The 27875-nt window shown below is 37.8% G+C and overlaps 1 protein-coding gene across 2 annotated transcripts in view; it reads right to left on the bottom strand.

The window, feature by feature from the left end:
- Window positions 1-2727: 2727 nt before the first annotated feature.
- Window positions 2728-27875, bottom strand: part of LOC127411988 (AN1-type zinc finger protein 3-like) — a 30540-nt gene continuing 5392 nt past the window's right edge. Inside the window, exons 2-7 of one of the 2 annotated variants that reach the window (XM_051647993.1) lie at window positions 23282-23572; window positions 12042-12082; window positions 11546-11725; window positions 10940-11005; window positions 7295-7462; window positions 2728-4219 (exon numbers count right to left, since the gene is read on the bottom strand). In XM_051647993.1, the coding sequence (XP_051503953.1) occupies window positions 4065-4219; window positions 7295-7462; window positions 10940-11005; window positions 11546-11725; window positions 12042-12069 (597 nt within the window). In that variant the 5' untranslated portion in view covers window positions 12070-12082; window positions 23282-23572 and the 3' untranslated portion in view covers window positions 2728-4064. The remainder of the gene's footprint in view (window positions 4220-7294; window positions 7463-10939; window positions 11006-11545; window positions 11726-12041; window positions 12083-23281; window positions 23573-27875) is intronic. The other variant, XM_051647992.1, reaches the window with a different exon arrangement.

The following is a 27875-nucleotide window of genomic DNA, read 5'->3' as shown; positions in this document are numbered from 1 at the left end:
ATCTTGCTTTTTTAAAGCAATAACGTGCTCAGTCTAAAGACCCCTTGGGTTTCGGAGACAGACGTATGTGGTAATATCTGGACTTAACTGTCCAGACCACCGTACTCTTTGTCGTGCTCATGGGATCCAGGTTTACAGCTTTTCAGCCGCAGGTTACACACTGCTGTCCGGAAACACAAGTGGTTTATGAATAGCTGCCATCAGACACAAATTTGTGGGGCTCATGATGCAGGTTCTGTTGAAACTGGGTCACAGGTGTTGATTCCATTCAGTGAAATTTATGAAGCCATAACTCTAGCCTGCTAATTTCCGTCCTGTGGTAGTGCTTCAAGCTTTTATGAGTAACCTATTTGTCAAAAAAAATTAACGTTTGGCTTACACTTTTATCCCAATTATTGTCACCAATGCTCCAATTCAAGCACAGTTCACTCTCTGGAACTTTTTTTTTTTAAATGATTCAAGTCAAATTTGTATGATAAATTGGCCATAATTTTGTAGACAACATAAAGACTAATTTTACAATCCTTCCACATCTCGCGACAAGTGTGAAAGCACAAGCTAGAGATGTTTTAATCCTGTCTCATGACAAGTTGCAAATAACAGTACGAGACAGCAAAATCTTAAGAAATCATGCAAGTTGGCTCATACAAAAGCGGCACTTTTACAACAACTTTTACTCCCACAGAGAAAAATTTATGAATCAACTAACAATGTTATTATGATGTTTAACCGCAAACCCAAATATAAACCCAACCATAAAGTGTAACCCTTCATCCAAATCCTAAACCTATTGATTGTAATAAGTAACTTATGTGTAGCACAGAAGAAAACACTGGGGTTTAGAACGGTATGAGGGAAGCATATTACAGGTTAGTGACATATATCAGTCATTTGTATAGCATAAACAAATATGGAATGAGTAACCACATTTGTTCACATATGTTTCTTAAAATAAAGTGTTGGATGCTAGCTAAAATATGATGCATCTGTTTGTTGATTGGTTGGTCTCTATGGGAATAAAAGGTGTACCTTTTCGTACAAGTCATACGATATACAGAGCGCATTCATAAAGTATCAGACCCCTTCGTTTTTTTCACATTTTGTTGCAGCCTTGTGCTAAAATGCTTTTAATTACTTATTTTTTTCATCTCAATCTACACTCCATACCCCATAATGACAAAGCAAAAACCAGATTTTTGAAAACTTTGCAAATTTATAGAAAAGAAAAAAACTGAAATATCACACTGACATAAGAATTCAGACACTTTGCTATGACAATTGAAACTGACCTCAGGTGTATCCCATTTCTCTGGATCATCTTTGAGATGTTCTACACTTTGACTGGAGTCCACCTGTAGCAAATGCAATTGATTGGACATGATTTGGAAAGACACACCTGTCTTTATAAGGTCTCACAGCTGAAAATGCATATCAGAGCAAAAACCAAGCCACGAGGTCAAAGGAACTGGCTGCAGAGCTCAGAGACAGGATTGCGTCGAGGCACAGATCGGGGAAAGGCTACAAAAAAATTTCAGCTGCACTGAAGGTTCCCAAGAGCACAGTGGCCTCCATAATTATTAAATGGAAGTTTGGAACAACACAAACTGAGCAATCGGGGAAGAAGGGCCTTGGTAAGAGAGGTTACAAAGAACCCGATGGTCACTTTGGTTGAGTCCCAGAGATCATGTGGAGATGGGAGAAACTTGCAACACTCCACTGATCTGGGCTTCATGTGGGCTGTGCGTCCAGACAGATGCCTCTCCTCAGTGCAAGACACATAATAAAGCACCTGAAGGACTCTCCGACTGTGAGAAACAAGATTCTCTAGTCTGATGAAACGAAGACTGTATTGTTTGCCCTCAATTCCAAGTGTCATGTCTGGAGGAAACCCGGCACCACTAATCACCTCTGCAATACCATCCCAACGGTGAAGCACGGTGGTGGTAGAATCATGCTGTGGCGGTGTTTTTCAGCAACAGAGACTGGGGGATTGTTCAGGGTTGAAGGAAAGCTGAACGCAGCAAAATACAGAGATATCTTAATGAAAACCTGGTCCAGAGCACTCAGGACCTCAGACTGGGGTGAAGGTTCATCTTCCAACAGGACAATGACCCTAAGCACACAGCCAACACAGTGCAAGAGTGGCTTAGGGACAACTCTGTGAATGTCCTAGAGTGGCCCAGCCAGAGCCCGGACTGGAACCCAATTGAACATCGCTGGAGAGACCTGAAAATGGCTGTCCACTGACAGTCCCCATCCAACCGGACAGAGCTTGAGAGGATCTGCAGAGAAGAATGGCAGAAAATCCCCAAATCCAGGTGTGCAAAGCTTGTCGCATCATACCCAAAAAGACTTGAGACTGTAATCGCTGCCAATGTTAAGGGTCTGAATACTTATGTCGATTTGATATCAGTTTTTTCTTTTTAATAAATTTGCAAAGTTATCAAAAATCTGGTTTTTGCTTTGTCATTATGGGGTATGGAGTGTAGATTGATGTGAAAAACAAATTATAATATAAAGCATTTCAGCATAAGGCTGCAACATAACAGAATTTGAGAAAAATGAAGGGGTCTGAATACTTCCTGAATGAACTGTATAATGATTGGCATCTCGTACAAATTATTCTCCCACGAGTTGTCATGAGACTATCATATGTCGCTTATCTTTTGTCCAACCTTTGTGTGCATGTATAGGAATAGAATTTTTCTTTAATTCATACATGTTTAAAAAATCATACCACACATCCTCTAATCCAGTTTATTCTTTTTCAGCAAAAGAGAAGGAAATAAAGGAAAATAAGAAAAAAAAAGAAAGGCTACAGAATCTTTATCTCATCCATATCTTCATAATTATTGTATGTTTTTTATCTTAACCTAAAAAGGGCAAAGTAATACAGCTCTATGCTAGAGTGAGAGTTAACCAGAAACACAAAGGAGGTTAAATAAGGATTTTTCTTAAGATACACAATATTCATCTCTTTTCTTCAGTTCTGTCCTTGTCAACATCTTAACAGAAAACCAGTTGAAAGTAAAAAATAAAATAAAGCACAGGTGAATGGAGACTCTCCTTTCTCCGTTCCCACCTGTGGTGAACACATCGCTCCATAATGCCATGGAAGTAAAGGAGAGGAAGAAAAAGAGAAAGAATATAGAGAATACAGAAAGACAGCTTAGCAAGAAAAAAGTAGCATGAGCAGGCAAGGGACAGTACAGAAACTAGTGAGAAAAAGGGGGAAGAATGAACAGATTTTCAGCTGTTTTAAAAAGAGGCAGAGCATATCTTGCAGGGGCTGATGGGAGTTTTACGAGGTTACAGAGTGTTTAATCAGACCTGAATGAATTACAGTTCCCAGATGAGCTGTGGGCGGCCCTTTCCCAACAGCACCCAAAAAGGGTACCGTTTTGATTTGCCTTGGCCCTTATGTTGGACCAAGCATTGTAGGACAACACGGCTGTAAGTGCATATGTGATTGCGAGTGTATGAGAGTAAAACAGGCACGGCTCTCTCACAGCTCGGCCGAGGAAATCACTCAAAGAGCCGCGAAAGAGCCACTGTGTGCGGAAAAAGCAAAGTCGGGCTTTTCCCAGGGTCATCATGGGACAGTGGGATCCAGGTCCTGTAAACGTCCGTGTGATGGAGGAGACTTTTGGATGTTGAACAGAAATTCCCAGAGGACTTGATCGACTGATGTGTTCCCCTGGAGTCGATCGCAGCCAATGAGAAAGAGCAGTTCTCCAAAGTACAGACCGTTCGGAAGCGTGACCTTGAGGGACATTAATCTGACCTACTGACCTGTATTTGTACTGTATGAGGGGCTGTGTGGGGGGGTGACAACAGAAAGTTAAGGCTGTGAAGGTTCCTGTGTGTGTGTGTATGTGATGAGCCTGAGGCTAATTAAGCGGTGTTGAGTCCTCTGAGATGTAACAGAGGAATAAAGATGCCACTAACGGGTGATTGAGGTGTATGTGTGTGTGCGCGTGTGTGTATGAATGCACCACAGATAGGTGGATAAGTGGACTGCAGTGTGTGTGTGTGTGTGTGTGTGTGTAGGGGCTGGGGGGTGTTCAAGAGCACTCCTCGCCGATGCGCTGGCAGGTTCGTCCCACCTTGCGGTCCAGTTTAACCATCTTCAGCACAGCTTCCTCTCGGCCACGGCCCAAATGGTCAAACATACAGTTGTGTTGCTCCGGCAACCGGTGCAACATGCAGAACACATAACCTGAGAATGATAAAGAGTTATCATGATGAAATGAGAAGTGTTTTATAAACTGTTCAAGGTTGATCTTAAAAAGCATTCTAATAGCAATAACAGCGTGTAAAACTCGATTTAACAAATTTTAACAGCATGAATGAGAGCACATCTTATTCCCCACACACTGCCACTTTTAGATACAATACAAATAGCTGTGAAAATTCAGCAATCACATCACGGTTAATCCTGGTGAGATGTCGACTTTAAAATGAATGTCAAACAGGGACGAGAGATTATAATGGTCTGAGATAATAGTAAATGAAAACTAGATTTTTATATTTTCTGAAGAAAATGTGAGTGGTCCTGTCCTTTGTCAAAAGAGTCCACCCCTGGGATTCTACATTTACATGAATGCATTTGGCAGACACTTTAATCCAAAGTAGGGATGGGTATAAGGAATTTAACGATTCATGTTCCGATTTCAGTTCTGATTCCTTTAGTACTTTTGAGGAAGATTTAGCTATTTGGAAATAAGACGTGCAATTCTTATTGCATTTAGTGCCCTCAGCAGCCCGTTGCCAAATTATGAGATATTTATAGATTAACAAAGCAGATGTAACAAATCAGAAACGACTTGAATCGTTTACAGCTCGAGCTACAGATTTTATCAGTACTTTATTCCCCTGGGAATCAAACTCCAAGTTTGGGTTGGGACAACCTGTTTGTGAGAACAATAGCTGGAGGAGAGAGCGACTGATTTCAATGAGAATAGTGCAGAGAGAATGTAATGATCTGAGATATTTGAAACTAAACTAGCTCTGCACATGGAGGAACCATTCAGTCTTAAGAGCCTCATTACGAAGAGAGTGTCATTAAGGGTTTAATGTATCCATTAATACACATGGTGTTTTTAATAAGTCACAGAAGATTAAAAGCTTTCAATGCTTCAATTACAACAACCACAGAAGAGCTGCAGTGCACTACACAGAATTTTTTTTTTTTTGTGGTGCTGGTTCCTAATAGTCATTCCTATTAGGAACCAGCATCACAAATTATTATTATTATTTTTTTAATCTGTTTTTTTTTTTTTTTTTTTTTGTGAATTGTGAGAGCGAAAGTCTGGGTTCCACAAAATAATACATTTAAAATGACTTCTGCTCTACAAAGCCAAAACACAGTAACTGCAGCAACAATAAAAATGCCATTAAAAGTTGTTCGATCCAGGAAAAAGTGGATTATAAAATATTCACATTCTGTTTTCTCTGAATCTGTCCATAGCTGAGCCAAATCCCCCTCTTACAGGACACAGTCTTATAACACCCGATTTTGGTCACAACTGACAAAATGTGTAGTTACTTTGCTTTGGCTTTGCAGGGCAAAATAGTCAGTGACTTTTTGTCTTCGTCTATTTCAATCACAAAAAAACATTGCTGTCTAATTTGTGAACAAATCACTCAAATGGGGCGGTTCCTTTAAAAGAATCAATTGAAATGACTGGAGAATCAGTCCGAGTCAACTACAGGAGGCCTGAATCAGTCAGGATTATTCACTCAATGGACCACCGGTTATCTTGTTTGATTCAAATTGAGCTGAGAACTGTTACTGTGTGTAGCAATGTGGAAACAGATTTTACAACAGAAGATAAAGTGGTGTAGTTTTGAGTGCTGAATAACTGCAGGAGTCCTGTTTCAGACAGACCCCAGTGAGATCATTATTCAGATGCGAGCTGTCACAGGAACAGTGCGATCCATAAGTGTATTAGCAAAGCTGTTGGAACTGCCATCAGACTGATGAGTGCCACTGCTGCCTTACAATTCCACCTTCAGTTTAACAAACAAGTCACAAAATCACTGGCGCAGCCAGAACAAGCGATATTAACTGCGCAATTACATCTAAATGCTCACTTTATTTCATTACCTACAGTTAACATTTAAGAGTTAAATGGCCGAGGGGGGTTAAATATACTCCTTTAGTTCTGTACGGATCTAAAAGTTCTAGCTGAAATTGCAAACACTAACCACACTAACAAACAGACAGGTGAGGAGCTGGCTCACATCGAATCTATGCATACAGAACTTACCAGAAAGCTCAGGAGATTCCCAAAGAACTGGAACAACCGTCTTTCACAATGTTCTACACTTCTGCCCCTTGAGTGTGTTTTTAAAATATTTATTTTATTGATTCTGCTGTCAGCTAACAATAGGAGTGTATTAGTCTCTGCTCCGTTTAATACATTTTTGCATTCTAAATCAATGCCACATAATTATGCATATTTTGCACCAAAATCATCAAATTAATGTGAAAAAAGTACGAATACTCAGGCAGGACCTAGAGATGAACAAAGCAGGAAAGGGTTTTTATATATGTACACCTGTCTATACTCGGAGCAAGTGACTTATTCTCACAAAACCTGTCAAGGAAATCTCCTGTTCCCATTTTACAACAATATCAGAAGAAACAATTAACAAATAATATTTTGCAAATAGACAATTAAGCCTACATTTAGGGTCATTACGTTTTTTTACATTGTGAAATTAATGTAATGACAGTAACACACATTTGACACCCCAATTCCCATTACCGCGATGCAAAAAGGATGGACATAATGATATATGTGAAAAAAAAGTTATATTATTTCCATCATAGTAGTAATCCCTTGGTACTTTATTTCATTTTTGCTGATTTTAGTTTTTAAAAAATCATTGTACAACAGGCATCTTTAATACGGTAATGTGTTAAAGTAATGAGAATCATCTTTGAAAGCAATTGGAATAATAAAGAACAACATGAAGACGGGTTCTGGTAAATGTAGGTGTAATTTTCTTTATGGAATATACTGTATAATTTCATGTTTTTTTAACTGATTTTCTTGACAGGTTTCATGAGAATCACCCGAGTGTCTCGATATGAGAGTGGTTTGATAGTGTGCGTGAACGAGTGTCTGAGAAAATATGATGTTGTAAGTAGTTTGGTGGTGTAAGTGAGTGGTTTGATTGTGTGTGATAGATAGTATGATGGTGCATGAGAAAGTAAAGTTTGATATAGGCCTTAAATGGCCTCTCATTACGCGATGTGACAGAGACAGACGACGGTCATACTGACCACAGCGACAGGACCCCAGCTCCTGTTGTACGAGCTCCAGTTTGGTTTGGCAGCGATGGCACCGCCGACGGTTCTTCTGCTTGGGAACTCTTGGAGAATCTTCAGAACATGAGGCCTCGCCCAATCGAACACGCTTCTCCGGGGACGACTCGCTCTCTGAACCTGAGGCTGAACACAAACACATACACACTTTTAAACACTTAACAGTTGAAAGTGCATCATTGCTGCAGCAGTACCTGGTGTACTGCACAAATCAAATGAACCACACTGACACACTAGATAGCACAGAGCAGTTTGGTTGGGTAGCACAGTTTCATCCAACTTTGAGATTTTCAAGACATCTCATAAATAAACTAGAAAAGGATAGTTTGTCAAGACAAACTTTGAATGTTAGCTTGACAAAGGCTTGCCAGGAAACTTAAAGGTTATTTAGGCCTTTCATAGTTTAAATACTTGGGCAGCTTGAAGACAGATTTAAAGTTTGGCTGTAGACCTTGCTAGATGGTTGCTAGAGTGTTCTCGCTGGTTGCTAAGATATTGCCACTCTATGACCTGTGTGAACGGGGCATAATTTGGTGCAACTGCAGAGGGACTTCAGAGAAAACAGACTGTTTGTATGGCTTGACCAGAGCTTCCACTCTATTGATTTAACCCTCACTGACTTTGGTTAGACTGTCGAAACAAGAGTTCCAGAGAATGTGTTTTTTAAACTTTAAAACTTTTCTTTAAAATGGATGTTTGTAATAAATGCATTGACGTAATGTGTATCTTGTAAAGTATTACAAGAACAATGAAATGCTGTACTAAAGATTGGGCTGGGCAATGAAGCTTTCAATTATTATTATTAAAAAATATAATTTTTTTTTTGAGAGGAACCATCACTTTATCTAAACAGCCACTGTAGCCAAGTGGATTCAATATTTTAAATGAATTTTTAAAAATCTATTGAAAAAAATTAAGGCATGTTTCCCCAGTTTTTCACTAAATGAATAATTGTGATTGATAAAAATTTTTATTGATATGCACTTTTATATTCATATTTTAAGTATATTCCATTTACAATGATTAACAGTATCTTAAAGTGCTAAACTATTAATGTGGGACCCAGTTAAGTTTATTATTATTATATAATACTGAACTTTCATTATTATTTTGAGGATTAGGTTTTTGTTTTTTAACACAAATGTAATATATTTCTGTCCTATTTACTTCACCTGGAGCTTTTAATTTGACACTGAAAGTGCTGTGTGTATTAACAGCAGTGCCGACTCTGCCTATTAAGCGGCATATGTGGCTACATAGGGCCTCCGTGGCCACCAGGGGCCCCCCTACCAGGGGTTCAGTATGCCAAATAATTATTTGCAATTCGTGTAAACAGCACTGGGCACACAGCCCAGCTATATGCACGCCAATAATCCAATGTAACCTATCAAAACTATTTAAAATATTGCATATGCTTATAAGAAAAGACATGGAGAGATAAGTATGTGAATTTGAACTTCCTCAGCTTAAGATTTGATGTGGCGACATTAAGACAGTTGGCTAGTTGCTTGTATGATACGGGTTCATGTCCACCTTTTGCCAAATTCACTTTTCTCTGCTTATCGTTCCATGTAAGCAAAGACAGTGGCTGTACATGCCATCGGAAAGTCATTTATTTTAAATCAAAATTACACAAAAGGTGTAAATAAAGCATTTAAGGGGAGTGCGATTTAACTGAAAGTAGCCTATGTTCTTGTCATGATCGGGGGCTCACTAAACTTTGGACAGTGCAGAAAAGGGGGTCGGATGGGCGCACACATGACTTTCCCGGTCTGAAATGCGAGGGTCATGGCAGCGACCCAGTTACCCATTTCCTGAACCTGAAGAAACCGCTCTAATGTTATATTCTTTCTTTTTGAAGTAGACATACCTGTGCTGATAAACTACAGTTGATAGTTATGCATTTTTAAGATTTATGCTTTTGAATAAATAGACCTGTTTATTTGCACAATTTAAACTTGATTAGTTATTGGTGTTGGATGTGTTTGGATAAGTGTACTTGTAGGTAGAGGGGCCCCATTTTGAAAATCTGCTTAGGGCCCCCAAAATCCTAGGGCCGGCCCTGATTAACAGTTTCCGCATCTGGTGAAATGCTGTCACCTTCTCCCTTTCTGTAATACTGTGCATTTATTGGGGGGGATTTTTCCCCTTTTTCTCCCAGTTTGGAATGCCCAATTCCCAATATGCTTTTAAGTCCTCATGGTCACGTAGTGATTCGCCTCAGTCCGGGTGGCAGAGGACGAATCCCAGTTGCCTCGGCATCTGAGACCGTCAACCCACGCATCTTATCACGTGGCTTGTTCACGCCATCCACCGCGGCAACCACGCTCAACTCACCACGCACCCCACCGAGAACGAACCACATTATATTGACCACGAGGAGGTTACCCCATGTGACTCTACCCTCCCTAGCAACCGGGCCAATTTGATTGCTTAGGAGACCTGCCCTGGGATTCGAACTAGTGAACTCCAGGGGTGATAGCCAGCGTCTTTACCGCTGAGCTACCCAGGCCCCCTCTGTGCAGACATTGTAGATTTGTATAATAACTAGTGATTACTAATGTTTGGAATTAAATGAATGCTTGAACCTCCAGTACTTTGATTTCACAATGCATTTGAACTGCTCTGAGAGCACTGAAAACATCAATAGCTTTGTGCATGCACAAAGATCAGCACAAAACAGTTTTTTTTCTAAACCGCACACAGACCATGTTTATCTGTCTTTAATCTCAGCCTTTAGCGGTTTAATAATCACATATGACCATATCAACATTTTGATGATATTTTGATTAATTGTGAAGCCCTTAAGAATCGTGAAATTAGTCTACTGATGCGCTCTTTATGAAATTTAACAGACAAATAAAAAGTAAATAAAAATCATCTGGATTTTCACAATATTGCTTACATTTTATATAGTCAGCAAAATCATCGTGATTATATTGTGGATATTCAATATATTGCCCAGCCCGACAGGAGATCAGGCAGAAAAACAAATAAACACAATCATAAAAGTCAGTCGAATTTCATTCTTTTTCCCCACTTGAAGAATTTGTAAGTGTAAAACTTTGGCAAGCTAATCAGTTTTTCAAAAACGAAACCCCAGGTAAAAAGCATACATTTTTCTTTACTATTCTTATCTGATAAACATGTGACCTACTTCACCATTTTGAGTCACTTTGACCCAGAAACATATTGAGTAATGCACTTTAGTAAGAAGGAAAGTCCAATCTTACTAACAATATAATTATTATATTTCTACTCCAAACATTTGTTTTGAGAAATTATCATTTGAAAATTGGCTGTTATAAATATTTATATATTTTCCTTTTCAATTTAGTGCATAAAATGTGTCTCTGGGACAAAGTGACTCAAAATGAAAGTGAAAAAAATGAAAATAATTTCATCAAAATGATGAAACAGGTTACATATAGTGTTTTCAAGTAGTTGCTGTTGAACCTTTCTAAACAAATGGAACCACTGATGTACATTTACAGCTCAGTTCCTCTGTGGTGTGATGTGCTAGCTAGACTATTAAAAGCTGTAAGGTCTCTCACACACACACACACACACACACACACACACACGGATAGTGGTGATGTGTACCTGAGTCACAGGGTCGTTTTGTAGGAGCGGATAGCGTGCCACGAGCTGTGTCTGTACTGAAGACTTCTGGAAGAAGAAAGAGAGAGTTAACGTCATTGCAAAAAATGTTCTCCAATTTTTGATCAGATAGTTTTGTTCTTTAAATCCAAAACAGACAACACAGTACCAAAACTGATCATTGTACACGTTTAAAAAAAAAAAAAAAAAAACCTCCTTTAAATCAAAAACTGCAATGTATTCTTATTAACATGACCTGCAAAGGCCCAAACAATATTCAAATCTATTTTGCATAAACAGCAGCAGAAATGTGATTTAAAAGAAATGTGACAGAAAAAGATTCAAATATTCAGGTTATCAGATTCGGACTTTCATCACGTTCCCAAAAGCTAATAAATAAATGTAAATTTCAACTGTGTACGTGGATCTTTTTCATCTGCAATATTCTCTTTTCAGCAGTCTATCATTCTTTCTGACTGTTGTGCAAAATTAAAATGATTAGCGCCTATCAGAGGTTACTAGATGCCATGTGAACTGATAAATCATCTCAGATATGACAGGTAAGATAGTAATGACACAAACACAGTGCAGGATGTTGTGTGCTCTCACCTTCCTGTGCAGAAAGAGGCGTGGCTTCTGATGAGGGCTCCTCAGAGCTGGCTGGCTTGGAGGACAGGGTTTGGCTACTGCTGCTGCTCGTCTCGTTACAGAAGACTGCTGATTGGCTACTGCTGGAGCTGGGGGCGGGCTCTGGAGTGCAGTCCTCATCTGGCTGTTTCTTCTGTATGTCTGTATGTATGGAGAAGACAGAACACACACGCAGTTCAGACACAGCGATGTAGGCATTATATAGGAGTGGTGGTGGCGTAGTGGGCTGAAGCATATAACTGGTAATCAGGTTGCTGGTTTGATCCCAAAAGCCACCACCACTGTGTCCTTGAGCAAGGCACTTAACTCCAGGTTGCTCCTGGGGGATTGTCCCTGTAATAATTGCACTGTAAGTCGCTTTGGATAAAAGCGTCTGCCAAATGCATAAATGTAAATGTAAATATAGCCAAAGTGATTCAAATGGCAGTCAAATCCTTAAAACCAAGTATACACTTACCAGCAAAGCATTTAGAGCAGAGGTTCATGGTTTTGCTAGACCTGAAGAGAAGAGACAAAAATGCTTTAGTTATTTTTCCTAAATATCTGTATAAATATTTAAATACATATGTTTTTTTTCACAGTTTCTTGTTTTAGTCAGTTTGTCTTTTGACGAAAATGTCCTTTAAAATTAGTCAATATTTTGTCATGTCATGTTCATTAATTTTAGTCCGTTTTACTCTGACGAAAATGACATACTATGACATTTTAGTCAACTAAAAAAATATATTTTATTTGATGATGATGTGCAAAATGGACAAAAAGTGTCAAAACTGTAACAGACCAAACTTTATTCAAATATTCAAACATTTAGGGAAAAAAATGATAAACATTTTCTAATTTAAGCATGTATCAAACATATAAATATGCATACCTTGTCCTCCTTATGAAAAACCTGAGCTTCTGAAATAATAATGAATAGACTGAAGTGTTAGCTACTTTTTAGAAGTTAGCCTACTGTACTCTGAATTCTTCATGCTTTAGAGCCTTATTCATTTTCAGTGAAAGAATATTACATTGCGTGTAGCATGTTGCAATTGTAAGTTGTTCCATAAATGTTGTGGATATATTGATGAATCTCATGTATAAATAGGATGTGTTTTAATGATGCGTTTACCCCGTTTTAAAGCAGTTTATTTTGCTGGTGTTAGCGCGTTCAACTCACGCAGCTCAAGCGGAGAAATCCCCAACATACTGGATTAAAGTATTAGATGAATCCATATCTAATATCTTCTATATACAGATTCTCTAGATGTTTCTTCTTCTGTTTATATCTTGCAGTAGAGTTTTAATCTCATCATATTTTCGTCAACAGTATGCGTTAATAAAATCATTCATTATCATCATGATGCGCCTTTTTCATCTGGTTTTCATTGACGAAATAAAAAAAACTTTTGTCAACTAACGTTTTCGTCAGTGATTTCGTTGATTTGATTAACACTGAACAAATCTCTCATGTGTACCAAGTAGGACTGTCACAATACAAAAAAAGTAGTGAGACAGTTTCTTGATACCAATTTCAATACCAACACAAAAACTAATATGCTATTAAACAAGCTCCATTATTTAAAAGGTTAAATAATATACATTACAACAAATTAAAACAATGGCATAGCCAGTTATGTTACCATTACAGCTTCAAGTTTTCCAAATAATTACTCAAGTAAACAGTCAGAACTAAAAAAATAAAAATAATAGCAGTGAGTGGTTTCTTTTCAATCTTCTTGTCAGCATTGTTGTTTAACAACAAAGACAGCGGCAGTCTTTTACTCTGCATTTCCACTGTATGTCCAAATTCACAGATCCTATATTTATAAAAAAAAAAAAAATAAAAAAAATTATTCACATTTTGTTTTTACTATAAAAAACATAAATTCTCTTCCCTGCCCAGTAGGTGGCGATATGCATAAAGCAAATCACCAAAAACAAAAGAATGTGAAATTGAAAGTGGAGAATTATAGTAAAAAGGACTTAAATATTGATCTGATTCAGATCATATCGCTTCTGAAGATATACATTTAACCACTGTGGCCCTATGAAATCAGTTTTATTTTATTTTTTTCAAAATTCCGTTGTTGCATTGTAATTATATTTAAAGTACTTGCATTTAATTACATTTGTAGTTACAGTGTTAACTTTACCCCTAACCCAACCCTTACCCCAAAACCTAATTCTAACCCCTAATCCTAACCCAACCCTTACTCCTAAACCTACCCGTACCTCAACCTCAGTAACAGCAAATGAGGGAATTTTGCAGAACAACATGTAGTTACACAGTAAATACATAGTCTTGCATGTATTTAATGTTAGTACATAGTAGTTAAGGCTACCTAATATAAAGTGTGACCTACAGAAGTAATATATTTGTCACATTTTCTCAATTTCACATCTATTTAAATGGGGCTTTTATTTTGACATTTTACCGCAAAACTGGATGTTTTTCGACAACTTTACATTTAGCTGTTCGCTACAACGGCTAATGTGCTTATTAAATAGCTAAAGGCTATTATTTACTTATATAAATATGTAGTATGCATAGGCCTGTCACGATAACTACTTTTGTTGGACGATATATTGTCCCAGAAATAATTGCGATAAATGATATTATTGTCATTTTAAGATTAAATTTTAGATATGCCACTGACATAATGATAATATAATAGCATAATAATGCAAATGCACCCTTTCAAAGAACAATGCACTTTTAATTCTTAAGAATATTCAAAAAAATTTAAGTAGGGAAGGCCCCTCTCCATCTCCAACTGCGGTTTTGTTCCCAGCTCAGAAAACTGGATGAGATGGTTATGTTTAAGATGAGCTTTTAGGTTGTATTGCCACATCTCCTGACAGTTTAAACGTCCTGGATCGCCTGCTTGGATTGTTACGGACTGACCATCATGATTTGTGAATCAGAGGAACTTTTGATCCTGAAGTTTTGATTTTGGATGATAGAATACGTGCTTCAGAGGAAGATATTAGATGAGCGCTCAACGGGAAGAAAACGCTGTCTGTTCGTGAGGTACGTAAATTACATCTGTTTAAATTAGATACAGTATCTGCATATTTGCAGACGGTATATAATAGAAGTTTTATTGATATATGCCTTTTATCATTAGAAAAGACAGTTAAAAGTGACAGGGAACTGCTTAGGCTGATAGAATACGTGCTTTAGAGGTAAATAAATGAGAGCTCCACAGGATGCTGGATATGCTCAAGTTTTGTGAGGTTTGTTTATTACATCTGTTTAAGCACATATTTGCAGACGGTATATGATATTATTTTATTGATATTTGCCTTTTTATCATTAGACAAAACAGTTAAAAGTTACGGGGAACTGTTGAGGAGAGAGAGGGTGAATGAAACAGGTGAGCACTTTAACATTATGAGCTCAAACATGTCTGACACTCTGATATGCAGACCGTTTAAATGACACTGTGTTGCACACCGGTCTATAATTGTAGTAACAGTAACACGATGGCACGTAACAACAAAACAAACCGATAATTTAAAAAAAGTCCGAATATCGGCCGATTCATCGGCCTCTGCTATATAGACAAGCCATTCTCTGCTGACCTCTCTCATCAACAAGGCATTTCCATCCACAGAACTGCCCCTCACTGTTTTTTATTTTTTTGGTTTCTGGCACCATTCTAAGTAAATTCCAGAGACTGTTGTGTGTGTGAAAATCCAAGGAGATCAGCTGTTACAGAAATACTCAAACCAGCCCATCTGGCACCAACAATCATGTCACTGTCCAAATCACTGAGATCAAATTTTTTCCCCATTCTGATGGTTGATGTGAGCATTAACTGAAGCTCCTGACCCATATCTGAATGATTTTATGCACTGCTGCCATACGATTGGCTGATTAGGTAATCGCATGTATGATTATTGGTGCCAGGCGGGCTGGTTTGAGTGTTTCTGTAGCTGCTGATCTCCTGGGATTTTCACACACACAACAGTCTCTAGAATTTACTCCGAATGGTGCCAAAAACAAAAAACATCCAGTGAGGGACAGTTCTGTGGATGGAAATGCCTTGTTGATGAGAGAGGTCAACAGAGAATGGCCAGACTGGTTGGAAATGACAAAGACTACAGTAACTCAGATAACCGCTCTGTACAATTGTGGTGAGAAGAATATCATCTCAGAATGCTATTCTGAGATGCAGATTGGCGCTGTTTTGGCGGCACGAGGGGGACCTACACAATATTAGGCAAGTAATTTTAATGTTGTGACTGATCGGTGTAGCTTTAGAAGCCACAGGCTAATGGTGGTCACATCAAACGCACTTTATTTACACGGACGCAAACAGCCTCTGCATTTCCTGCACTCAAAACTCTCTCTCTCTCTCTCAGGACGACATAGGTTAGCAATGAAAACGTCAACAGACATTCTTCAGCACAATCAAGCACAATCATAATCAGCGCCCAATCAAGGAGGTGGAAGGATGCATGGGGAGAAAGAGCAGGGCATTGTGGGTAGGAATAATGCATATTAAGAAGATAAGCACATCTCCACATGAACACACAAAGTAGATGTTTTTCTGTGTGTGTGTGTCAGTAAAAAGGTTGCGTGCTATTGAGAGTGCTAATTTGGTAAGACTGTCTGTTTGATGGTTGTCATGGAGATGAGCTGGATTAGGTGTTTAATAACAGATGATCCTGACTAGGGATATGCAAAATAACATCATCAAAAACAACCAATTGGTGGGGTGTATGACTGAAAAGTCGTCTTAAAGGGATAGTTCACCCAAAAATTAAAATTCTGTAATCGTTTACACACCCTCATGATGTTCAAACATGTTTGACTATCTTCCGTGGAACAGAAAAGATGACGTTAGACAGTTTAGAACAACATGTGGGTGAGTAAATGACAGAATTTTTATTTTTGGATGAACAATCCCTTTAAAGAAGCTCTGTAGGCAGGTTTAGGGTCATATGTCATGCTCACTAGACCCCTATCAGGTTTCTTAGGGGGTGTTCACATAAGACGCAGACAGAGAGCAACAGTTCAAGATGTGTTTAAACTTAACATCACAATGCTCATTAAAACAAAGATGTGATGCAATGGCCAAAAACATTCATTTGAATGTGTAAACAGAGCAACAACTAAAAAAAGATATTCAACAAATTCTCCATTTTTTTTCTCATTACGATAACGTGCACTGATGAATTGTGCATAATAATAAGGGCTGTTCATGCAGGATGTAGCATATTCTGGCATTTGTCTTGCTGTGTTTTCAGTGTCTCACTCCATGAGTGCTGCATTTTTAAAACATGATCCCTAAACATAAGATCTAGAATGCATCCTGTGTGAACATAATTGTGATTATGACAATTCATTGTCTGTTTTAGGGCTATGATGATTAATTGTTTCTTTTAGGGCTTTCATGATTAAAAACTGTCATATTTCTTAAGGTGTATGAAGCACAAATTAAGTCATGTTTACATATTTAACTTCAAATATATAAAATCAAATAACAAAATAGGGATATATGTTAAGGCTTTAAAACTATATGAATGACATGAAAAGAAAAGTTTTAAATTTCTTTAGGTTAACTTTAGTTTTGGTCAAATTTACATTTACAGTGTTGCTTTTGCAACTCACTTTAAAAAAAATATATTTTATGTTTATATTTTATTATATTTATATAATATTATGTTTTATAAAACTGACAGTTCTGGACCTGGATGCTGATTGGTTAACAGCCGTGCTTTATTCATGATAAAGCACGGCTCTGACCTCTTCACAGAACTTCTATTTGTATCTCTCCACAGCACCCATAGCTGACAGTTATTCTTGTTGCCTACCAACGTTATGTTCACTGCCAGGGTCTATATTTTCTAACAGAAGGATGGCATTTGAAGGATTAGTTCACCAAAAAATGAAAATTCAGTCATTGTTTACTCACCCCTGTGTTGTTATAACCCTATATGACTTTCTTTCTTTTTTTTTTAACACAAAGGGAGAAATTGTGAAAAACAATTGTGCTCATTGATGTCATACAATGGCAGTTTATGGTGACCACCTCTTCACGCTTCACAAGGACACAAAAGTATAATTCAGAGGTTGAATAAATTATTCCATGAGTCTCATGATTGTCATGAAAGCATATGATAAGGTTTGGTGAGAAACAATGCGAAATCTAATGTATTATTTAATAAAAATGTTCACTGACCGTTGATCTCCTGTGCACGTTCATGATAGGGCATAAGAGCAACTGTTCATGCAGAGTTTGCAGTCATAGAACTGATGCATATTTTCAATGCCCAGCCTTTTGCCATTACACAATCGTTAAATTAAAGTGAAACATGAGCGCGTTGCGGTCACTATCAAAGGTTATAGGCTATTTGTATGTTTATATTTTTTGCGGGAGTTTGGCACGAGCCACTGCTGATGGCGCTAGCATCAGAGCACTTGAGACGCGCTTCATGCATTATTCCGGACCGAAACTGGTCTGGTTAACGTGACGCTCGGAGTTCAACTGAATGACACAAAAACGCGCCCTTCATGGCATTTATATATTCTCTTAAAACTCCCTTATTTGGGCATTTAAATGTAATAGTAATTTGAAGTGAACAATAATCACAGTTATCTCTAAATAACCACGAACAGACGATTATTTAATAATCGTGACAGGTCTAATGGCCCCAAAGACCAGGTACATTTATTAAGAAAGTAAACTAAGTCAATTTTGAATTAAAGATGAGAGTTGCTTAAAAGTCTGAGGATCTGCAACTCTAATGAAAAAAACAGAAACATCTACACAGCAATTCGCACAAAGTGTGTGTGTGTGTGTGTGATCTTCCTCGGTCACATCACTCCAACCAATCAAGCCATCCTCTCTCTGGATTAATCTGACATCTCCTGTTAAATGTCATCTGCAATTACAGCTTATGAAAGGAAGCAAGATTCCAATCAAGACACCGGCACACACACCTCAACCCACCTACTGTTAAGGAGTCACTGTGTGTGTGTCACATTCAACAACTTAATCAGAAATCACATCACACCATTAATCATGTCATTTTATCAAATAACCGCAACAACACTGAATCGAGATCAGTTAGGCCTATGTGATCGGCGTATGTTTCAGAACTTTCCACATCCCAATAATTGGTCCCAACTACATACTAAACACAACAATTTCAATAAAACATTTTAATGGGTTCTTTATCACAATAGCATTGTATATAATTTCTGCGCCTCAAACAGCCACAAACAGGAAGTGATGTTTGAAAAGCAGGTGCTGCACAAGGTTTCCTACACTACAGATTGATTTTACTGTGCTTACCCTCAAAGGGAATCAATCAACATTCAAATTGTAAAGGTCTTCTTTTGCAATCGAATTCAATGCAATAATGAGTATTCTGTGGGAATCACAAGGGACACATGTTGTCACTATCTACATGCATTCCCTGTCTGCACCAGCTCCCAAAAGATATGCATGTTTGAAAATGAGAAGACTGACGTGCTAATAGGTGTTAAAATGGAAGATACCAGATGGAGGTGTGAAAATAAAATTTTAAATGAAATGCCACAGGGCTTCACATTTCAACTCTGAACTCTGGCATCCTCTATCTACACATGCAGAGAAATGTCTTTGGTATGGGGCAAAGCTCGCTCAATTGAAAAATCAGACCTTAAAGCGAAGTGTGTAATTTCTGCGCCACTAGTGCCACCAAACGAAATTGCAAAACTAAACGTTTGTTTTAAAACAGCTATCTGAACATGCCCCCCATTTGCTGTTGTTCGAATATACAAATTGTCCCACCCTCGACTCACACCACTGGTTAAGTCAATGTTATTGTGTTTGTAGGGAAGGGTTGGTTAAAACAGAGGAATTTTTATACTGCCACAGAGACTTTTTACAGTTTTTGAGAAAATTAACCTACAAATGGCTTACTTACAGTTGTCTTTGCATATTAACCTGGGATAAGAGAAAGTATTTTTTTAAAAAGCTACACACGTCGGCTTCAATGGTGCATGCAGTCATTTTTATTTATTTACATTGCACTGACCAATATCGCAGTCGTCACTGGATGCCTAGTGGACACCTAGCAGTCAAACCACTCAAAGAGATTGCAGTTCTATTTGCTGATGCTAGTGGCAAAGAAATGATAGACTTCATATTCAACCGTTGTCCTGTTGTTGACTCTGTCTAATAGTTAACCACATTTTCAGATAACTTACAGCACCAAACACTGACTGTGTTTACTCGTGTGGCTTATTGGAAACGTCATAGCTGTTGGTCTAATCTTGTCATGCTGTTGTGATTTAGAGAGGAGCAGGTACATAACTGATGAGATGTCACCATTCTCAACATTTCAACTGCAATTGTTTGGTATGATGTATGCTGATGTTCTACAATTCAAACTAGGTTTGCACAATTTTTCTTGACACTGGTTATCAAAACAGAGTAGCATTTGCTACTCAGCATTTGAGTCATTCAACACCAGTGTTGGGTAAGTCAGCACATGCTAGGGAGGTATGTGGCTAGTGACGGAGCCATTCATTTGGTTCCTTGTATTGAAACAAGGAACAGGTTAACCAAAACCATTTCTACTAGTGGTTCAGGGAATTTTCAAAAACGTTCAAAACTATGGTTGGCCGATACCAATTTTTTCTTAAGGTGTCCTTTGCCACACTTTTGCAAGTTATATGCTGCAGTTATATGTTTATGCCCCACACAGTAAAATTACGGTAACACATTACAAAAAGGTTCCATTAGTTAACAACATTACTGTAGTTAACATGAACTAATGAACTTAATGTTAGTTACAACATACACTAATACATTTTTAAAATCAAAAGTGATATTAATGCACTATGAACTAACAATGAACAATTGTATTTTTATTAACTAACATTGATTCATAAATGCTGTAAAAACATAAATTTTTTGACCATGATACCTAATGCATTAAATAATGTTAAAGAAATGAAAACTTTTTATTAAGTATTACCAAAATTACATTAATTGTGAATTGCTAACATTTATTTGTATTGAAATCAGTTATTAATAGTTCTGTTGCCAATATCAAAAGGTCATTGTGACATACTGGCAACCAAAAACCATGAGAGCATCACACACAGCAGAGATACTTTCAAATATAAGATAAATATATCCATTACAAGCTCTAAAACTGCTCCAGTGAGAAATCATTAATATCTATGATTTGTTTCCAGACTTTGGCGTATGGTTGCAATACAAATTACTAATTATTAAGCAAATGTGTGAAGACGCGGTGCCATTATTTAAGGTTAAACAGTTATATCTGTTATTAGTGGCACTGCGACCAACATCAGTCTGATTTAAATTGGGAATAGTGCTGAGATGAGTGACTGAGATATTGAGAGCACCTGGAGAGCACGCATGTTTGGTTGACATTGCGAGTGAGCATATTGAAGGGAGTGAAGCTGAAAGTGCTCGTGAAGGCTCAAACAGTCTCTATCGCACCACACAACGTCTGATTGTCACGACTCACTTTACATCACGCGTACTCAGATTTGCATTTGCATGTTTATTTGCTGTTTAATTCGTTTTTATACCCATTAGCAGTCTCTTTATCCTCTTCTTGCTCACTGTGCTACTAGTCAGAATAACTACCGTAATGACTCTAGAAAATGCGCAACTTAATATTCATACACGTGTCATTCTTACACATTTTTTAAAATAAAACTGCATATTCACTTGAATTACACCATGTCTGAAAGTTTACATTTGTGAATGCTTAGAACTGCCAACAACTCACCCTCCCAAGGCCAATTTGTCTTGCTTCAAGGGCTGAGAAAGTTCTCATTTATTAGAGGAGCAGTGTGTATGTGTGATTCCCTGCGTGCTGCAAAAAAGATCAGCCCTGATTCTAGGCACGATCGGCGATCACAGATTTAAGACGAATATTGGATGATTTCGATCGGTGGCCGATCGATCGATGTACCCCTAATTTCCACATGCTGGTTGACTAGATTGGGCAGAATGTAAAACTACCTTTCAATTAGGAAAGTCAAAAGTCAAGTTGATATTAAAATAAAATAAAAAAAGAGGGGGCCTGGGTAGCTCAGTGGTAAAAGACGCTGGCTACCACCCCTGGAGTTCGCTAGTTCGAATCCCAGGGCGTGCTGAGCGACTCTAGCCAGGTCTCCTAAGCAACCAAATTGGCCCGGTTGCTAGGGAGGGTAGAGTCACATGGGGTAACCTCCTCATGGTCACTATAATGTGGTTCGTTCTCGGTGGGGCGTGTGGTGAGTTGAGCGCGGATGCCGCAGTGGATGGCGTGAAACCTCCACACGCACTATGTCTCCGTGGCAACCCGCTAAACAAGCCACGTGATAAGATGTGCGGGTTGATGGTCTCAGACGTGGAGGCAACTGGGATTCATCCTCCGCCACCCGGATTGAGGCGAATCACTTCGCGACCACGAGGACTTAAAAGCGCACTGGGAATTGGGCATTCCAAATTGGGTGAAAAAGGGGAAAAATCCAAAAAAAAAAATATATAAAAATACAAAAAAAAGTTAAATACTAGTCTTTTTACAGTATTGGTAGTACACAGTACAGACTCACTTTGGTACCTCAGTGCGGTTACCGTGGTCTAAATTTGCACAGTCTAACCAGCCACAAAGAAAAAAGTAAAAAAGAAAAATGTATTTTATATATATATATATGTGTGTGTGTGTGTGTGTGTGTGTGTGTGTGTGTGTGTGTGTGTGAGCAGCTATTACTTCATAAAAGTACCATAGAAGTAGTTCATATGACTTCTGAAGCCATATAAAGTAGTTATTCACTAAAATCTCTCAAAAAAAGCAGCTCTCAAAATCGCATTCACACTAGTGTAATATGCCACATGAATACATATCACGCCAGGTTTGACGTCAATGATACGGAGCATCATGGTTCTCATGAATCACCAATTTTGTTGCAGAAAAGTTTGAAAACGCGTAAGTGCTAATGAGATTTTCAGCAAATGAAAACTTTTTGATCTGGTCCTCACACCACGCAATCGTATGGCTTCAGAAGACTTGGAATGCAGCGCACAAGTAATATGAATTACTTTTATGGTAAATTGTTTTTAAGTTGGCAGGAAAAATCATGGTCCATTTTCATTGCATAAATACAGCGGCTCGACATTCTGCAAAATGTCTTCAACATTCTTTTCATTTCTAGGTGATTCAAAGCTTTAAGTGAACACAGAGTCAGACTATCCTTCAAACATACATTATAAGCATCACATCATTACATGCTAGGGCTGTGTTCAAAATAACAATATGATACATCGTCATGTTCCTCTTGCCGCTGCACGTATTGCTATTATCCAGGTCATTGAAAGTTTGAGCGTAGCCTATCACATCTATCACACAATGCAAGTTGGCTGTTTCAATCACCTGAGCAGTAGTAGACCACCACATTTAAATTGTATGAGACTCTTGCTACTGCAGCATAACTAAAATATATGTGCATCTGACTTTTCGACTAAACCCTGCAGTTGGGAGTAAGATGTGACTCACGCAATATCCAAATACTACAAAACTAAAGTACTGCATAACCCGACGAACCTCCATCTACCATTACTTACATCAAAATAAAGCCAGCGATACGCGCATCTTTTACTCTCAACAAGGGTATGACATTTTTTGAACAGTGGCATGTAACTTAGCTCATATTTCTTCTGACCTGTACGTTTCAGACACCCTTTGTACCTGTATTTAGCGCTGTCTGCTTGTGATCAGATCTCCCGAGACGGATGTTAATACCAGGTCTGAAGAGGGCAAGAGTGACATTTGACAAGAGATTTCGTTGCTTAGATACAAAGTGCACTTAAAGAACACACAAGACAATATTTTAAAGAACAGACAAAAGCGGCCGGTGCGCGTGTCTGATTCGCTGTTTGTTGAGATCTTCAGTGGTGCTTTGCCACTCATGAGCGCAGCCAGAGTGCTTCTCAAAGAAAGCGCATATGAAGAGTTTTCTTTCTTCTCTATGTCAGTGGCCTGCAAACAGTTTTCAAAGCAAAATGAAGAAAGGGTCAAAAAAAAAGTAATTTGCTTTTTGGTAACAGAATTATTTATTTTTGCTTTTCTTATCTTTATGGAACTTATTGTGTTTTAAATGCTGCAAAATGATCATACAGTTTACTCTAAACAACTCTTATTGTAAATTACACTATGTATCGTGATGCGTATCGTATTGTGACGTTTATGATGCCCAGTCCTATTACACACTCAACATAAACCACTTTGCCGATCACAGTGCCACCACAAGTTATTTTCGGTAAAATGGTTTGAACAGCTGATTTAGAAGCAAATGGAGCAGCATGTACACAATTTTACCAGTATTTTCAATTTTGATACAACACTCTAAATTCAATCGAAGAGAATGACTGGTTTCTAATGAATTTTGAGTCTGAATGAGGAAAACAGTGAAGGAGACAGAACAGAGATGGGCTGTGGTTTGAATCTGTGGGATACAAGACTATAAAATGTGTCTCTCATATTTTTGGAAAAAGTTGCATCAGACCTCAGAGCTCTTTTAAAGGCCAGATATGATGTGTGCAATGTTAACTTCCATGAGTTCATGTATGAGAATGAATATCCACAATGATCTTGCTGACAAAAATAGTCTTTTTATTTACCATTACGTTTCCAAAACAATATAATTTGACTAGTTATGACAGTGTTGATATGTTTTAATAGCATCTCTGATTTAATCTTCAAAAAAGCTGTTCTGTGTTTCAGTGAATTGATTCATGACTGATTCATTTGCGTCTTCACTCAAAAATGTTTACGAATTTGGACAAAAATATCAATCTTTATATTGAATATCAACCAAAGGCTGAAAACTTTGAGATATAATTTCTAAGCTATATCACTGTGCCGTAGTGTCATGTGCATCTTTAATGACACCAACTGAGTCACTAGCATAGTGTCCAAAATAAACCACAGCTACGATCTATTTATGAATTTTCCAGCTATGACGCAGCTTAAAAGTAGCTTTCTGAAAATGACTTCAGTGATCCTGGTGCTGAAAGCTATCAAACCCAATGTTTTTATTGACACTGTCTGCAGAAGACAAATTTATTCCCTTATTCACAATGTGTCAGCGTGTTTATCAACCCCAACATACTCACACACCTATGTACACACACACACACACATACCTTAAAGCACACTTCATTCCGGAATTTGATTCTGAATAACTACCATTTCACTCAGTTGTCCATTCATTACTGTTGCTCACTCAGAGAGGCCTTACAGAATGCCCCAAAATGATGCATTCCATCAATGATGGAACGAAGTGTGACGCTGCAAAGACATAACATTTCAAGCAACTTGCGAATTAACATTTTACACAAGTTGCGTTTCGGCGTTGCTCTCCTGTATGGATCAATCTTATGGTTTGAGGTTACCAGCAGATCCGGAGACATAACGTGCTATTTTAATGTTAATATGTTGTTCGTTCAAACATTTGTAATTTAAATACAACTTGCTTTCAGGAAGATAAACAACACTCATTTACATATTTTAATATGATTATTCAGGTGTTTTATCCACTACACATTCATGTATGTATTGTACAACACATATCAATTTAAACAGTGAAAATTGTGATATGGCTGATGAGCTCAACTGAAGACACTTTAATTTTATATTACAATCTACAGCTTAAGTGGACAATGCAAGTGAACCTAGTAACTCTAATCACTGCAAACAATAAGACTCTAAAACACAAAATGAGGATTCAGTAATGATGAGGGTGAAATATACTCTATTAAACATGAAAATAATATGCAGAAATATGCAATGGCAATTACAATAATAAACAGCTTCCTAGTACACGCTAAACTAATTAAAACATATACTACTGTGCTATTATAAACAACTTGAGATGAGCATACACTGTCGTTCAAAGGTTTGGGGTCACTTGACTGAAATGTTTCTCCAACATATTAATTTGTTTCATTATAAAACTAAAAGGTTATTTAAAAAAAATAAATAAATAAAAAAAATTTTTTGAAATTGATGACTTGGACCAAATAATAAAGAAAAGCAGCCAATAAGTGCCCAACATAGATGGGAACTCCTTCAATACTGTTTAAAAAGCATCCCAGGGTGATACCTCAAGAAGTTGGTTGAGTACATGTCTGCAAATTCTAGGCAAAGTGTGACTACTTTGAAGATGCAAAATAATTCCCATAGTTCCATTTCTATTATTCCATAGTTTTGATGACTTTACTATTATTCTAAAGTAAGTTACTTTTAGATGCGATTTTAAATTGTCCACTCCATTTAAACACACTACCTGCTAAAAGGGCAATGGAAAGTAAAACAACTTGTGCATTTCTGTGACTGGGGTAAAAGAAATAAGAAAACAGCTGCACACACACACTTAGGGAATCTCAAAATTGCAGCAATGTTATAAAATCAAAAACACACAGAAACGTCAAGTGCTTCACTCTAAAATAAAAGCTCAATTAAAATGGAAAAAAGACAAAAACATATCACTACTGTATAGTTATGTAATATTCCCTGTAATACTACTACTAATACTAATAATAAATAAATAGTAATTGTATTATATTTAAGCAATATCGCACATCTGTGATGCTCTGTTATGCAGGGGTGTAAAGTAACCAAATTACAAATACTGCTGTAATTAAGTAGTTTTTCCTAGGAATTGCACTTAAAGTAGTTTAAAAATGGTATACTTTAACTTGTACTTGAGTACATCTTTATCTTACTGCTACAATGATTAATAGATATAGGAAGCTATATTTGTGCAAAGTTCCACATTAACAGGTTTTCTCTCTGAGAAGTTTTGTCTCTTTAATTCTTTATGTTTAGTCCTTTAATGCACCACTGCAGCAGCCATCAAGCGCCATTTGTTCACTGTCAGACGTCAAAATCCTCTGCTGTAATCAATGTTCCTGTTATTATGCATAATCCAAAAGTTAATTTGAGAGGTGTTGTGGAGAGTATTTGTCAGAAGTCATTCAGCAGATTCTGTCTGACACTGCTTTAATAAATAGTTCAGCTGTAAAAAGGCTTATCAAATTGTTGGATGCTGTAAACTACATGTTTTTGCACCCCCGGCGGAATTTATAATCTAACAGCCAGGGTATTCATGCGCAGTGGCGGGTAAGTTTGCACATAGACCCGCCACTGTCGACAAGAAATGCCGTTAGACACAAAGACGCGTGCTTGAGGAAACACACCTGATTGTATTTTGAAAAACAGACGAAAGACATGCCAGCAAAGCACATTTGATTTGCTTTTTTGTTCAGAAGTTCATTTGTGCTTTGGCGCCAACGAGCGCAAGCTCGATCGCGTCTCGCGGAACACATGCAAATAGTGAGTTCTCTGTCAATCTTCTTGGAGCAGTTTATATAGCAGCGAAATGTGTTTCTGATGTATTTTGCTCAACAGCAGAAAGTATAACAAATAAAACATACTGGAAATGTTTATGAATTGACTATTACCGTTTTATCAACGTATGATGATGATCCGGTCGCAACAGTTCTCAACGGTACACTGATCTGGGGACAGCAGCTCGAGCACACTGTATAACAGTACACTGAACTGAGAATCACCTCTTTCGATTCGAAATACTGAGAACTGACGAGTGAGCAGCTGATGAGCATGCGTGAACCGAGGACTTGAATGAGGGGGCGAAACGTTTCAATTGAGAGATGTAAATTAATTTTACTACTGATTACTGTGCAGGCAGATTATATTTTAAGCTGTTATGAGCTGGATCATGGTTTCTGTAAAAAGCGTGAGTTGATTAAGGGTGTGTTCACACTTGTAGTTTGGTTCTCTTGGTCCGGACCAAAAAAGAAAATGTTACATTTAGTCCTGGTTCGCTTAGCATTCACACTGGCTTTTTTAACACCGAACCTAACGATACAAAAGGCATCAGGAAAAAGTCACAACCTGACTGGACAGCTTTTATGACGTATATTTTTTGACGGAACTTAACGATCATCCAAAACAATGCTGACTGTTGGGCGAAATGCGCTCGTTGTATTTATATATGTATATATGGTGGTATTTTTACCAGTTGAGAACAAACGAAGAGCTAATAAAATGTGTAAAGGAGTCAAAACAGTGCCAGGAATTCCTCCATTGCACACACAAACGAAGATATGCTGCAAGGACGGCTGACGGCGGTTCCGACGCTTGTACCGCACAACATAGCTCCTATGATGAGAAGAACCAGGTATGCTTGAGGTCAGTATTAGGCAAATGACTTCCTGTTTTTGGTCCGTTTAGACATCTTTGGTCCAGGTTGCTTTCT

This window comes from Myxocyprinus asiaticus, chromosome 21, assembly GCF_019703515.2.
Source record: "Myxocyprinus asiaticus isolate MX2 ecotype Aquarium Trade chromosome 21, UBuf_Myxa_2, whole genome shotgun sequence".
NCBI classification, from domain to species: domain Eukaryota; kingdom Metazoa; phylum Chordata; class Actinopteri; order Cypriniformes; family Catostomidae; genus Myxocyprinus; species Myxocyprinus asiaticus.
Note: the sequence above shows the minus strand (reverse complement) of the source record. Positions and strands in the feature narration are given on the sequence as shown.